The sequence below is a fragment of the Schistocerca americana genome, chromosome 9, assembly GCF_021461395.2.
Source record: "Schistocerca americana isolate TAMUIC-IGC-003095 chromosome 9, iqSchAmer2.1, whole genome shotgun sequence".
Taxonomy (NCBI): domain Eukaryota; kingdom Metazoa; phylum Arthropoda; class Insecta; order Orthoptera; family Acrididae; genus Schistocerca; species Schistocerca americana.
The window spans coordinates 170829377-170845206 of NC_060127.1; the positions used below are offsets into that span (position 1 = coordinate 170829377).

General features: G+C 42.6%; 1 protein-coding gene across 1 annotated transcript in view; it reads left to right on the forward strand.

The window, feature by feature from the left end:
• The window catches only part of LOC124550925, a 236299-nt gene that overhangs the window by 165264 nt on the left and 55205 nt on the right, over nucleotides 1–15830 (forward strand). Inside the window, exon 3 of the mRNA XM_047125721.1 lies at nucleotides 7463–7610. Coding sequence (XP_046981677.1) covers nucleotides 7463–7610 — 148 coding nt within the window. The remainder of the gene's footprint in view (nucleotides 1–7462; nucleotides 7611–15830) is intronic.

Genomic DNA, 15830 nt, shown 5'->3' on the forward strand with positions numbered 1-15830 from the left:
CGTCTGCGTAGAGAAGTACCTGGAAGGTATAGCTAACTGTTGCAAATAAAACATTCCTTAAGTTTCACAGTGGTTTCCACTTCACGGCCGATGGGAATTTACGTGCAGCGCAGCCTTCGTATATAACCATATCGTACGAGGTGCGTGGGAGGGGGCTGGGCGCGATGAAAATTATGACAAAAAAACTGCGTCGTCAATACTGAAGGTTGCGAAATACTGGCTTAGTGTAAGCTACGTAAACCACACCATGCACGATTCTTTAAAGAACCCAATTCCCGCGTACAAGAGCCAGTCAAATGAAAACGAGACGCCTGGGATAAAGTAAGTGAACTGTCTGTTATTTCAAAGTAATTACCGTAACTATAATTAAGTGTATCCCTCTGTTCCTTCACCGAAAAACGTTTGCGGATGCCTACAGAACCGTGACTGTACAAAGGGGTGCACAGCCTGAATCATGTTTGTATGAGGATCCAGGGGTTCAAATGGTTCAAATGGCTCTGAGCACTATGGGACTTAACATCTGTGGTCATCAGTCCCCTAGAACTTAGAACTACTTAAACCTAACTAACCTAAGGACGTCACACACATCCATGCCCGAAGCAGGATTCGAACCTGCGACCGTAGCGGTCGCGCGATTCCGAACTGAGCGCCTAGAGATCGAGGGGTAAAAACATAACAGAACAAAAATAACTACAAAAAGATCTAAGCGAAACCAAACACAGTGTGATTGGTACATTACATTTGACTCAGAAGTTTTCAATCTGGATTTGGATTTCGCCAACGAACACTGATGTTTGTGTAAAAATGACCCGTAAATGTTCGATGGGATTCATGTCGGGCGTTATGGGTGACCAAATCATTCCCTCGAGTTGCACCGAACGTTCTCCAAACCAGTCTCGAACATCTGTGGTCAGTGACAAGGTGTATCCTTTTTTGGGAACATGAAGTCCATGAACGGATGAAAATGATCTTCAAGTAGCCAAACATGACTGCTTCCAGTCGATGATCGTCTCACTTGGACTAGACGATCCAGTCTGTTCCATTAAGGAACCACCGCCAACTTGATGACAACTTGAATCCGTGGCTCCGTGGGGTCTGCGCTACACTCGAACTCTGCCGTCAGCTGATATCTGGCCATGTCACGTCTTTCCAGTCGTCTATCATCCAACCGCTTTGGTCACGAACCCAGAAGAGGCCCTGCGGGCGATGTCGTGCTGTTAGCAAAGGTACTCCCGTCGGTCATCTGCTGCCATAGCCCAGTAACGCCAAATTCTGCCGTCTTGTCCTAGAGGGTACGTCCGTCGTACGTCCCACATTTATTTCTGCAGCTACTTCACGCAGAATCGCTTGTCTGTTAGCACTGAAAACTCGACACAAACACTGACATTATTACTTATAATCCGTCTTGATTGCAATTTTTTTTTTATTCATATGACCGGTTTCGGTTCATTCAGAACGATCTTGAGATCTGATATTTCAGTTACAGGAGTAACACGTCCAAATTCAGCAAAAATTCACATGCTGCGTCACGCCGGAAACCTTCTCAAGTGAATCATTCGAGTACAGATGACATCTCCTCCAATGCACTGCCTCGTGTACGCGAATCTACCGCCATCTGTATATGTGCATAACGTTATCCTATGACTCTCGTCACCCGAGTGTATACTCCCTCCACTTCTGTACCGCCACGTGCCTTCTGTGAGTCGTTATTGCACGTTGACGTAGAATATAGGCGGCGGTCACGTTAATGTGACTGAACCATGTAATTAATTAATACTAAATAAAACAGTCCATCTCTGGAGCTGAGTGGTCAGCGAGTCTGGCTGCCAAGCAGAGTACCCGGCTTCGACTCCCGAAACTACTACGGAATTTTCCTTGATGGGTGGACTCGTGGTGCACTCAGTCTTGTGATGCCAACTGAGGATCTCCAGTAGAGCTACAGGTCTCGCTGACCCCACGCCCTTCTGTACCATACCAGTGACACCATCTGCAGAGGATGACACTGTGGTCCATCGATACCCATGGGCCTGGCAGGACTTATGTGCGGAGTTTACGTTTACGTATTAATCAAAACATTGCCTTTTAGCTGAAACAAATTACCAGAAACCAAGTGTTTCTCGAACACATACGTCGACCATAATACAACAGCTACAGCAGTATGGTGTTAAAATGTCGAAAAATAAGTTCTCATATATCAGCCTCTGTGGTGTCAGTTCGAGGAAGCTATTTGCGAAAGAACCTACTGTGCCACTGCCAATAAGATGTGCTTTTGGACTTGAAATTAATGTTAGTAATTCTGGGAACAGTTTCTGAAAGAGAAGCCAAATGCGAAAACATGAATTACAAGAGAAAAGCTCGTAACATCAATAGGGGAAGGCCACCTTATGGTGGTGGTGGTGATGTGTTGGGGCTTATGGGCGCTTAACATCGAGGTCATCAGCGCCCTGACACACATTAACAGGAACGAATGGGAAAGACCTAAGAAAACTAAAGCACACACTCAAAGAAAGCAGGAAAAGAAGGAAAATGCTACATAAGAAAGTAAAACCTAAGGAAAGGGGAAACATAGCAACAAGAATGTCACAGGAAATTGTTATTGGCTGGCCACTTACATAAAATATGGGCGAGCTTGTCACACAGTGAGAAAATTAAAATCCTCTCCCTAAAATCTTTGTAAAAACATTTGACAGGTCCGCTGGCAAGTCAGCCGCGACCCGCTGGTCAGAAAATAAAACGCAATCCAATAAAACGTGGCGCACAGTGACCTGGACGCCGTAAGCACCACACATTCCCAGCAATGCCAACATGCCCCGGAACCCAGCAGAAAGCTCCAACCTTCCCCAGTGGCTGTAGTTGGAGGAGGGCATCCTGGATGGTCTGGACAATTTTGTCTGCCGGATACAAACGTTGCAATGAGAGAAGCGCACTGAGTGAATCGGAACAGACAAGAAATTTAGGAGAGGAAGAATGTCTCATGTGCTCCAGTGCCCGCAAGAACGCAAACAATTCTGCATCAAAGACAGTAAAAGTCTGAGGCAGTCGGACCTTGAGGACACGATATGGAAAAACAACTGCCACCTTATGTTTGGAAATTCTCTTTAGCTAAACTGCAATAGTTATAGAACTCCAAAATCGTAGGATGTACAGTCAGACTATTGTCCTAGCTCCCTGATTTTATTTTCATTCACGTTAGACAACAGGAAAGTTCTTGGATCATTCAAATAATACGAAAGTGGCCACTGCGGTGTAGAGGATAATGGTTACGCGGCTAAAATGGACTAATTAGATTGAGAGAAACCCGTTTAAACTCTGAAGAAGTGTACTGAGACCTTATCCACGGTTCAAATTACATGTTGAGAGTAAAATATTAATTACGTTGTGTAATTATAAATTTTACCAAGGAATAATTACTGGAGAGAAAAATTAAAGCGAATCAAAGCACTTTTGCCGCAATTTTCGCACAAATAACCATTTCGCCCTTCAAATAGGCAAGCAATGTTCGTGGGACCACACAACACATTCTGGTGACTTGATCTCAACTCTGCGTCGGAAACATTTTCTAGAAACGACCAGTCCACTCCTTTTCAGCCAGTCTAGCATCCTCATTAAAATTATGAAGAAGATTATTCCTGCTGGTTAGTTCAAATGCTGCGCATCGCAGATCCATAGCTGTCAAGCGGAAAATCTTCTCCCTAGCAGCAGGAAGTGGTCATAAATTTCTCTTTCTTCTTTGGAGTTAAAACGGGCTAACTGTCCAGACGCTTCTTGTTGCTACTAATACGTAGATTAGACCTATTCAAGACAACTTGCACTCGTATAGGAATGGATTTTTAATTTTATTTTTAATTTTTTTGAGTCATCAGTCTTCTGTCTGGTCTGATGCGGCTCGCCACGAATTCCTCTCCTGAGACAACCTCTTCATCTCAGAGTAGCACTTGCAACCTACCTCCTCAATTATTTGCTGAATGTATTCCAATGTCTGTCTTGCTCTACAGTTTTGGCCCTCTACAGCTCCCTCTACTACCACGGAAGTTATTCCCCGATGTCTTAACAGATGTCCCATCATCCAGTCCCTTCTCCTTGTTACCGTTTTCCACATATTCCTTTCGTCTCCGATTCCGCGCAAAACCACCTCATTCTTTACCGTATCAGTCCACCTAATTTTCAACATTCGTCTGTAGCATCACGTCTCAAATGCTTCGATTCTATGCCTTACAATTCAGTATCTGATTTCAGAATCTCTGGCTGATCATATTGTAATCTAACTGAAATCTTCCCGTATCACACGGTCTTTTCCAAGTATACCTACCTCCCTTGTGATTCTTTAGCAGAGTATTCGCTATTACTAGCTCAAATTTATTAGAAAAAAAAATGGTTCAAATGGCTCTGAGCACTATGGGACTTAACATCTGAGGTCATCAGTCCCCTAGAACTTAGAACTACTTAAACCTAACTAATCTAAGGACAGCACACACATCCATGCCCGAGGCAGGATTCGAACGTGCGACCGTAGCGGTCGCGCGGTTCCAGACTGTAGCGCCTAGCACCGCTCGGCCACTTCGGCCGGCAAATTTATTACAGAACTCAGTCTTTCTCCTCTCTCATTCCTTGTCCCAAGCCCGTATTCTCCTGTAACCTTTTCTTCTACTCCTTCCCTGACAACTGCATTCCAGTTCCCCATGACTAAATTTTCATCTCCCTTTACGTTTCTGTATTACCCGTTCAGTATCCTCATACACTTCCTCTATCTCTTCGTCTTCATCTTCAGCTTGCGACGTCGACATGTATACCTGAAGCATCATTTTCGGTGTTCGTTTGCTGTCAACTCTGATAAGAACAACCCTATCACTGAACTGTTCGCAGTAACACAATCTCTCTCCTCCCTTCCTATTCATAACGAATCCTACTCCCGTTATACCATTATCTGCTGCTTCTTTACATTTCATTTCACTGATCTCTACTATACCTAGACGGAGCTTTTTCATTTCCCTTTTCAAATTTTATACCTTTCCTACCACACTGAAGCTTCTGACATTCCACGTCCCGACTGGTAGAACGTTAACATCCCTTCCCCAAGTTAATTGCAATAATATACTAATTCTCTCTTGAATTAATGTGTACTGTACTGGTCGCCTGTGCCGATAAAAAAGAACATTATTCATGTTTGTGAAGTTAATTTCAGGACTTTTGCTAGCAAAAATCTTGAAGATTCTCTCAAAATAATAACAATAATTATAATAATTATCTAGCAATAGAGATTCGCTGGAGCAAGAATTCTTCTTCTGAATCTCGGCGATGTCGATCCCGGGACTCCACAGCTGCGGTGAGCGACAATTTAGTATTGATGGTTCTGCACAAACTCAAAGAAAAACGGGAGGGGAATGAAAAAGGCAACAGATCCTTGAGGCGAGGTTTACTATCTTTGGCCCGAAAAAATGAGAATTGTTTTCTCGGTATGTGTTATAGATATCAATGTCAAATTTGGTCAAAATGTTTATTGATATTTCCTCTACAAACTCAAATTTTTTCGACCGGAAATGTCGAAGAGCAAAGGCGGAAGTGCCGTCTGAACGAAACATAATTTCGGTGCAGACCTCCACGCGCGGTATGTCACAGGTTAGCCGGCTAGTCTGAAATCAAAACTGAGTTGACGTTAGCCAAGTATACAACATGCTTGAGGAGTTGTATCTCGCTTAAGTTATTTCGACAATAGGAAACAAAATGGCGACCATTTTAGAAAAATAGTGTTTTTTCATCGATTTTTCGACTTCGTCGGCCAAGTAAAAATATTTACAGTTGATGGATCGGAATAAAAGTGGTACAACTCACAGACAATTTAGTTAGCTTCGTCGGAAGCAAAGAATCATGCCAACCGGTTCAGTAGATTTAAAGTTACCGTAGCGCGCGATAAAAGAAAGGTCATTTCGGGAAAAACGCGATTGAAGTTTTGACTACATATAAATGCAATATTATGCAACTTACGTTCAATCTGCTGTTCCAGGTTCATAAACTAGTCCTTCGTTTTTCTCATAGAAGGCGTTCTGCTCGATCTGCGCTACTCCAGAGCCGCTCGCACGGCCGGTGACAAGCGGTTTTCGGCCGCTTGAATCCGGTGGTAGTCCGAATGCTTGGCGAACTGCGTCGGATAGAATCCCAGGGTGACGTCCATCGTTGTCATGGTCTTCAGATTTTCTGAATACTCTTCGTTGAAACTGCTCACTGCCAGGAAAGTCGCAATCTCTACAGTCTTCGCACCAGAAAGCAAATGCTTGGGGGATAACTTCCAAACACACGCTATCAAACTTTCATTTGAATTTCGTATGTTTCCTCCCAAGCACCGGTACAATAATTCGTCCGCCGAAAGAAAATAACTGATGCGTGAAAACTAGTGCCATTTTAGGCAGGTCCACTTTTTTTCAACCGCGAATAACAAACATTTCCGTTCCGTATTCGGAAAAACCGTTTCAGGGGTGAATTCTAAACACTTTTATGGACCGAAAAATGCAATTTTAAAAAATCGATTTTAACCGAAAGATAGTAAACCACCCCTTAATCGTTGTGGCGAGAATAAATCCACATCCGGGATACTAGACGTTATTTTTGAAAAAAGATGGCAATGTCGCTCGCCGCTGGTTTTGATACGTGTTACTATAAATTCGATGCAGGCTCTTGAAATTATTTTCACCGCATGATGTAAATCTTGCTGGTAAAACTAAACGTATACAATGTCCAATGTGAAGTGTCGGGTTTTTAAAAGAATGAATTACCTTGTCCTGTTTTTTTTGTTTGTTTTTTGTCTTTGACGATGATTATATTCGCTGTTTATTCATCAAGATGAGCTCTTTCGAATTACAATGGTTTTTAATCCTTCCACCATTTCTATGTAGACACCGAACATTAAAGTCACAATTCTGATTCCAATGGCGGACTACCCCTTTCATACAACAATATATATCTCTCTAATCCCGCTACTAAGACAACACGAAAACAAAAAAATTAGAAATTACATTCAAGTCAGCTAACAACGCCAGAGATACAACGTACAACAGTGTGTTTTTACCATCGCTACTGCCACTCGCAGCCATTATATCTTTGAGTGTCAATATTACCGTCGTAGTTTTCCGGTATCAACCTAAGTAGTGAGTATAGATTTCAGAATACTGAAATACGGCGATGAGGTTCCGCGAGGTAGCCGAGAGTAAAGGTAACAGGAAGTAAGGTACTAAGCGCAACCAACTAAAACCAATAATTATAGAATAACACACAGAAAGAATTTATATTTATGTTAAAAATAGTTAAGAATAATATTAAGTAACTGACCAATAATAACATATTAAAAACGTTATCCTTTCGTTGGTTATTCAGTTCTTATCTCATGGTCACTTCCCACTTTGTCAAAGGAGAGATACGCAACTAGTTGCAAGAAAATACGTTTGGCTCAATAGCTGTTTTTTGTGTTGCAGCTGATGCCTAAGTTTGGAACTCGAGCGCCAGCCCTGTGGACTGCGGCAGATAAGTTCCTCGCGAGGGCCAAGGCGACGCAGCCGTCGACTGCACCCGCTGCAGATAACATCGTCATCGAACCTCCGCCGGAATCCCGGTTTCAAGAGGTGAGAACACAATGCCTGCAACATTATTAGGGGGAGGGGGTTCATACTGCCAACACATCAGCCCTTTGTACGGATACACTTTAAGAAGAAGTTCTCTCTCTGTCTTTCGCTTGATAATTTGCACTCTCTCATTTATCTGGTGCTGTTTCGCTATCTTCAGGGGATCCCATAATGAAGAGGCGCAGTGACACCTACCAACCTCCGTATCAAAAATGGTTCAAATGGCTCTGAGCACTATGGGACTTAACTTCCAAGGTATCAGTCCCGTAAAACTTAGAACTACTTAAACCTAACTGCGGACATCACACACATCCATGCCCGAGGCAGGATTCGAACCTGCGACCCTAGCGGTCACGCGGTTCCAGACTGTAGCACCTAGAACCGCTCGGCCACTCTGGCCGGCAGTCTCCTTATCATGCGCTGATATTCACGTGTTTGTGCAGTCCGCCACTCCCTTCAAAAACAAACAAAAAAGGATCTCAGAGAGCTAGAACCAAAGTTTATACAGGGTGAACCACAACCCTTTCGGCATACTTTCAGCAGTGGTAGTGTGGGTTAAGCAAGGAAAAGCCTCTAGTAAACATGGGCTTTAAAATACAGCGTTATTACAAATGATTGAAGCGATTTCACAGCTCTACAATAACTTTATTATTTGAGATATTTTCACAATGCTTTGCACACACATACAAAAACTCAAAAAGTTTTTTTAGGCATTTACAAATGTTCGATATGTGCCCCTTTAGTGATTCGGCAGACATGAAGCCGATAATCAAGTTCCTCCCACACTCGGCGCAGCATGTCCCCATCAATGAGTTCTACAGCATCGTTGATGCGAGCTCGCAGTTCTGGCACGTTTCTTGGTAGTGGAGGTTTAAACACTGAGTCTTTCACATAACCCCACAGAAAGAAATCGCATGGGGTTAAGTCGGGAGAGCGTGGAGGCCATGACATGAATTGCTGACCATGATCTCCACCATGACCGATCCATCGGTTTTCCAATCTCCTGTTTAAGAAATGCCGAACATCACGATGGAAGTGCGGTGGAGCACCATCCTGTTGAAAGATAAAGTCGGCGCTGTCGGTCTCCAGTTGTGGCGTGAGCCAATTTTTAAGCATGTCCAGATACACGTATCCTGTAACGTTTTTTTCGCAGAAGAAAAAGGGGCCGTAAACTTTAAACCGTAAGATTGCACAAAACACGTTAACTTTTGGTGAATTGCGAATTTGCTGCACGAATGCGTGAGGATTCTCTACCGCCCAGATTCGCACATTGTGTGTGTTCACTTCACCATTAAGAAAAAATGTTGCTTCATCACTGAAAACAAGTTTCCCACTGAACGCATCCTCTTCCATGAGCTGTTGCAACCGCGCCGAAAATTCAAAGCATTTGACTTTGTCATCGGGTGTCAGGGCTTGTAGCAATTATAAACAGTAAGGCTTCTGCTTTAGCCTTTTCCGTAAGATTTTCCAAATCGTCCGCTGTTGTACGTTTAGCTCCCTGCTTCCTTTATTCGTCGACTTCCGCGGGCTACGCGTGAAACTTGCCCGCACGCGTTCAACCGTTTCTTCGCTCACTGCAGGCCGACCCCTTACAGAGGCATACCATCGCCGAATGGAGTTAGCAGTTGGTGGATCTTTGTTGAACTTGGTCCTGAAGTGTCGTTGCACTGTTATGACTGACTGATGTGACTGCATTTCAAGCACGACATACACCTTCTCGGCTCCTGTCGCCATTTTGTCTCACTGCGCTCTCGAGCGCTCTGGCGGCAGAAACCTGAAGTCCGGCTTCAGCCGAACAAAAATTTATGAGTTTTTCTACGTATCTGTAGTGTGTCGTGACCATATGTCAATGAATGGAGCTACAGTGAATTTATGAAATCGCTTAAATCATTTGTAATAGCCCTGTACATAACTAAACCGCTGTGAGTACTTTTTCATCTTCGCTTCTGTGAGAGACATCTCTCCTACTGAAAGATCTGCCTTTCCATATTTTGAGAGGTGGTAATATAGACCAGACCAAGGAAAAAAGTCTACGAAACAGGGCCTCTAAAGTGCATACACATCTCTTATACTGATCCCCACTCCGTTAGACACAATCATCGTTCACCATATGACATCCACTGGTCTCCTCTGAGCTTATCCATTCATTACAGTCTTCAGTTAAACTAAACATGTTTATTCTTGCGTGTTCTGTGATCTCGTGTAAATACGCACGTCTTGGTCTCTTTTCGTCTCTTGGAAACCGGGAAACTTTTGTTTTCACCAAGTGCACTTGGCATGAAACATCCAGGGTGTATTCGGAGGGGTGATAGTATTAGTGAGTCTGAACAAAAAACGTCATTTGAGTATGTCCTGTTCTTTGCAGTTCACGAGCAAACTGATCAAAACAGTTGGGATCGTAATAAATGGAGGTAATAGTAAATGAACGATCTGATATTCTGGTTCATTCTGTACATTTGCTCACAAACAATGTTCAAAAATTACACCGTCAACTGCGATGCATTTTTCAGCTCTTGTAGGCAGCTGATGTGTTGCTGATGTGATCTCATTCGTACGGTCCTTGACTTGAAAACACGCTTGTAAAATACGACCGATAAATTTCTCCTTTGTTTTCACTCTGCGCTTGCAGAATTTGCTCTGAAACCCACTCCACAAACAGTAATCTAATGGAGTAGGATCGACAGATCTGATACAATTAAATTTGAGTGTTGCCTTTATCTACGGTAATGATATAAGCTGAAGCTGAGGAAATTGATTAAAATTTGTGCCACGGTTAGGAATTAAACCCAAGTCTCCTTGCTTACTAGGCACAAATGCTAGCCATTACAACACCACAGCAAGCCTATAGTGCTGCATGGAGTAACTTAGTCCAATACCGTCCCTGCCACGAAAGATGTGTATTGAAGTACGGGCATTGGACTAAGGTACTCCATGTAGCAATCGTGGCTATGATGCTGTAGTTTTGTAATGGCTAGCATGCCTTGCTAGTGAACAACGAGACCCGGGTTCAAGTCCCAGGCGTGACACAAATTTTAGTTCATTTCTTCAGCTTCCATCATTATCGGACTAAGATGAGGTGACCTCAGTGACCAAGAAATGACTACATGGCGACTGATATTGTGGTGTCACAGCCAGACACCACACTTGCTAGGTGGTAGCTTTTAAATCGGCCGCGGTCCGGTAGTATACGTCGGACCCGCGTGTCGCCACTGTCAGTGATCGCAGACCGAGCGCCACCACACGGCAGGTCTAGAGAGACGTACTAGCACTCGCCCCAGTTGTACAGCCGACGTTCATAGCAATGGTTCACTGGCAACTACGCTCTCATTTGCCGAGACGATAGTTAGCATAGCCTTCAGCTACATTTGCTACGACTTAGCAAGGCGCCGTATTCAATTGATAATTAATATCATGAAGCATGTACCGTAACGAGAGATGTTCTACAATTGTGGATTAAAGTTAAGTATTCCAGAAGCTACGTACTTTTCTTTATAGCATTCATTACGTATCCTGTTTCAGACCTCACGCCAGCCTGCGTGAGTTTAAGCGCGTGCCTTTCGGCTTCCTCTCATTGTGTCTAGGCTGTCTTGTCTAGACACAACAGATATAATGTTCAGGATAGGTTTCAGAGAGGCACTGTGTCTGATCGTACGGAATGCGTAGGAGCTCTGTCGTGTTGAAAGTACGTACGACGTCTTATTGCCAAAGAAATATGCTCCAAGTACTGCGGTAACACAACTTGAAGGAAATCAAGAAACCTTACTCCATTAAGAAATTTATATATAGCAATGAGCTGGTCATCAACAATACCGCATCTCACGTTCACTGGGAAACACTGTTGAAACTTTTTTTCCACAGTAACGTGCAGATTTTTCAGCTGTCCATACGTAAGAGCTGCGCCTTTTATTGATGCCGTTGCGGGTAAATGTTGGTTCATCAGACAACAGAATACGTGGAATACAGTGTTCGTTGGCAATGATCCATTCACAGAGTTCCTTTCGTTTGGCGTCATCTCCTACATGCAAATTTTGCACACTCTACCGACGATGCAGTCCCTGCTGATGTACTGTGTCCATCTCTCGTGTCCGCGGAATAACAGGCTGTAAAGTAATTCTTCTGGAGCTGTTAGTTAGGCTGCGTTCTACCATTTCAGGAATGTTCTCAGCTTCACTAGGATCTTGTTGGACGGGACGTTGTAACCCTCTTTACGTATCTGGTATTTTTGAAACTAAAGTTCACTCAAACTACCCATGAACATTTCTCACATTTCATGTAAAATCATTAATACCCGTTTTAAAGTGGAGAAAATTAAATAAAAGAATAATAAGAGCCAATGGAATAAAGTATTACATTCAAAGTAGCAAGGGGCTTCATTCAAAGAGTTTCTAACGGATTTATCTTTTGTTTCACAACTACTGTTTAAACCCAACACACGTATTGTTACGTCCTTAGCGTCTGGGAGTCTTCAGAATCTGGGAGTCTTTGTGTCCGAGATTTTAGTGTCCGAGCTTTCAGCGTCTGAGTCTCGAGTATTCGCGTCTCTTAAGTTCATACGATACTCTGTGAAACAGTTAACCTCATTGGACGCCGGGCTAGCCTCTTCTTGTCTAAACTGTTCGTTTACGTTATTGCCAAAAGCACGAAAACTGACAGAGCTGAGATAATGCTAACATCCAGCGAACATCTCAATCAATAAAATATCGATATCATTAATTGCAACTTAAGAACTTCAGTTGTTGCCGAAGCTACTACTCAATCATTGCGTCGCAACTTGACTTTCGATTATAGACCGTGTTGGGACATTTACTATAAAGGTAAAGTGTGACCATTCATAGCAGTGAATCATATCAAACAAACTGTGTTAATAAAAACCGAGTTAAGGAAAAGCTATACTGCCCTACAGTTTCAAGCAGAGAATCACGAGAACCGGTATTGCATTGTCTCTGGACAATAACAATAATAATAATAATAATAATCACCAAACAGATCTAACGTCAAATTTATGGGGGAAACCTCTGTAGATTAACACAAGGAGATGGACTCTCTCCACTACTGATCAACTTGAAAAGATGATGCAAGAATGGCGCAAAATGAAATCAGTCCTCAAGACTGACCAACCAGTTACTCTCGGCAGAGGAAAATTAACTGTAGATATCTTAGCATTTGCAGACGATCTAGCCACCGTAACTCGCGATGTTTCAACAGCCAAAAACAGATTGAACTCCTGAAAAAAACTGTGGAGAAAGTCAGCCTGCATGTATCTTTTGAAAAGACGGAAATATGACTTGCAACAAACAAGCACCAACATTCATGGAGACAAAATATGGCAAAATTAAACGAGTCCCACAATTTAAACATCTGGGTGAAACGATTTAGGAAAATGGAATAGAAACGAAAGCCAACGAAGTCAGATGCCAAAAGATGGACACTGCTTATCGACTCAGTCAAAATATCTACAGTAAAAATATGTCTCCAAGCACACAAAACTGCGACATTACAGTACCGTCATAAAACCAGAATGCCTATGTGGATCAGAAACTCTAATTTTAAACAGGAAAACAGACATAGAAAACATTCAGAAAAAGGAACGGAAAATCGTAAGAAGAAATTTAGATCCAAAACTTTTAGATGAAAAGTATCGGCTCACAGGCAAACGGGGAATGAAGCAATACTCTAATATTCACAGTGACATTATAAAACGCAGATTAAGATTCTATGGACACATCAAAAGAATAATTGAATTATATGAAAACAAGAGTATATCTAAAACAGACCAAATGAAATGGATTGGCGAAATCAAAACAGATCGGAAACTAACAAGAATTACACCAGAGGATATCCAAAATAGGGAAATCTTCAGATCCAAAATTCACAAGTGGCACGTTGACCAAGAGGAGAAACCAAAGAAGAAAACTGGAACAACGTGGTCTCAAGAAAGAAAAGAAGCCCACAACAAAAGAATGAAAGAAGTATGGCACAAAGAAAGGCAAATGCACGCCACTAAGTACTTTGCGTTGTCCTAATGGGCTCATTCGCATATATATATATATATATATATATATATATATATATATATATATATATATATATATATAATAATGGCAGTTTATTTCACGTTAAATTAAGGGGAGGTTGTTTTCAAGTGGCAAAACATCGTGCTGTGAACATGAACCCTGTGTCTTTTGGAGGAATTAATTCGGTGTACATGTGCTACGCTAATCGAAGATATCAATTGATTCTGAAACGCGAATCCGCCCCCTAGTAACTGTGAATGATCATCTTTGGCGGCAACCGCTAAACAACGCAGCTAGCCGATTGTAATAATTTCAGTCTATTAACGAAACAGGCTTTAAAAGATTTATATAACACGGAATATAGACTCAAATTAGTGCAAAGAGCGCACAGTATCAACGAATATTCACTGCAATAACAGGCAATGTTATGTAGCCTCGCTTTCTCGTACCTCGACGGGATGAAGAATACTGACTGGGCATAGAAAAAGGTCATTACACTTCCGCTGATAGTGGAAGTGCCATTAAGCAGCAATACGAGATGTCACAGTGTTCAGGTACAACACGTATGTTGGGTTGCGTACTACGCCCACGCAATCTGTCGAAAAACGTTTCTAAACACCCTGCCAAAAGCAGCTCTGCGATAAGGACATCATCGCTCTTATTTGGTTCTGGAATTCCCATTGCGAATCCCATACACGAAGATCATATCACCATATTCCGCATGTATGAAGACCTGTGGTTTTTTCACGACGCTGACACGTACTGTTTTGACTGTACATGTAACAACACTGTAGTGCACTGGTGCAACCACTCTTGTACAGAGACGTGAGGTAAACAACGTGTACACATGCCAAATATGCACAAATGATGGTTCAAAAATGGGCTCTGAGCACTATGGGACTTAACATCTGTGGTCATCAGTCCCCTAGAACTTAGAACTAGTTAAACCTAACTAACCTAAGGACATCACACACATCCATGCCCGAGGCAGGATTCGAACCTGCGACCGTAGCAGTCGCGCGGCTCCGGACTGAGCGCCTAGAACCGCTAGACCACCGCGGCCGGCTGCGCAAATGAATTGCTCTTTGAAATTGTCAGTAAAGACAACGCTACGTAATCTAATCTCGCTTTGGTTGTATTTGCGTGTGAGTGCTGGTGAATACTGCGATTTTCAGACAACTGAATGTCGGGTACGGGTCAGAAAAGGGGATATGTTCACTGTCAACCCTTAAAGCATGTACCTTTCCTCCTGACTCACCCTGTATAGATGTGCCAGAAAGAGACCCCTCTACCACAGAAAGTATTTGCTGTTATGAGGTTGCTTGCTTGCACACAACAACCACAGTTTTTTCACAGGGACAAATAGGGTAGGCAGCAACTATGGCAAAAACCGACAGCGATTATCAAAAACTTATGACGTCTTACTAAAAAAAGTTAAATAATACGTATCTGGAGTATGATAATTGCAACGACATGTCATTAAACACTGGTGTAATCCTAGATCCACTGTCCGATGACCAACATCTTATACAATTTCCAGTGCGGCTTTCTTGACACTGTTTCCAGATGCCATCTGGTTCTCACTGACTGCTCAGTGTTGTGTGTCTGCTTCACTTGGCGAATAGATGTCCTAATTCGAAACTATACGAGGTGTGGCTAGAAAAAAAACGGACTAGTACTGGTGAAACAATAAAACGAATGCAATAAGGCTGAAAGTCGCGTGGCCTGTCACGTGACTCTCGCTCCGCCTACTGCTCGAGTTTCATCTGCCTCCTGCACTCAGTCTGCCGTGGCGTCTGTTGTAAGTAGTTGACGTTTTGTCTGTGCGTCGGAAAATGTTGAGTGTACAGAAAGAACAGCGTGATAACATAAAATTTTGTTTCAAACTAGGAAAATCTGCAAGTGAAACGTTTGTAATGTTACAACAAGTGTACGGCGATGATTGTTTATCGCGAACACAAGTGTTTGAGTGGTTTTAACGATTTAAAGATGGCCGCGAAGACACCAGTGATGACACTCGCACTGGCAGACCATTGTCAGCAAAAACTGATGCAAACATTGAAAAAATCGATAAACTTGTTCGACAAGATCGCCGTTTAACAATCAGAGCAGTGTCAGAGTTAACAGGAGTTGACAAGGAAAGTGTTAGGCAGATTCTTCATGAAAGTTTCAACATGAACAAAGTGTGTTCAAAAATGGTTCCAAA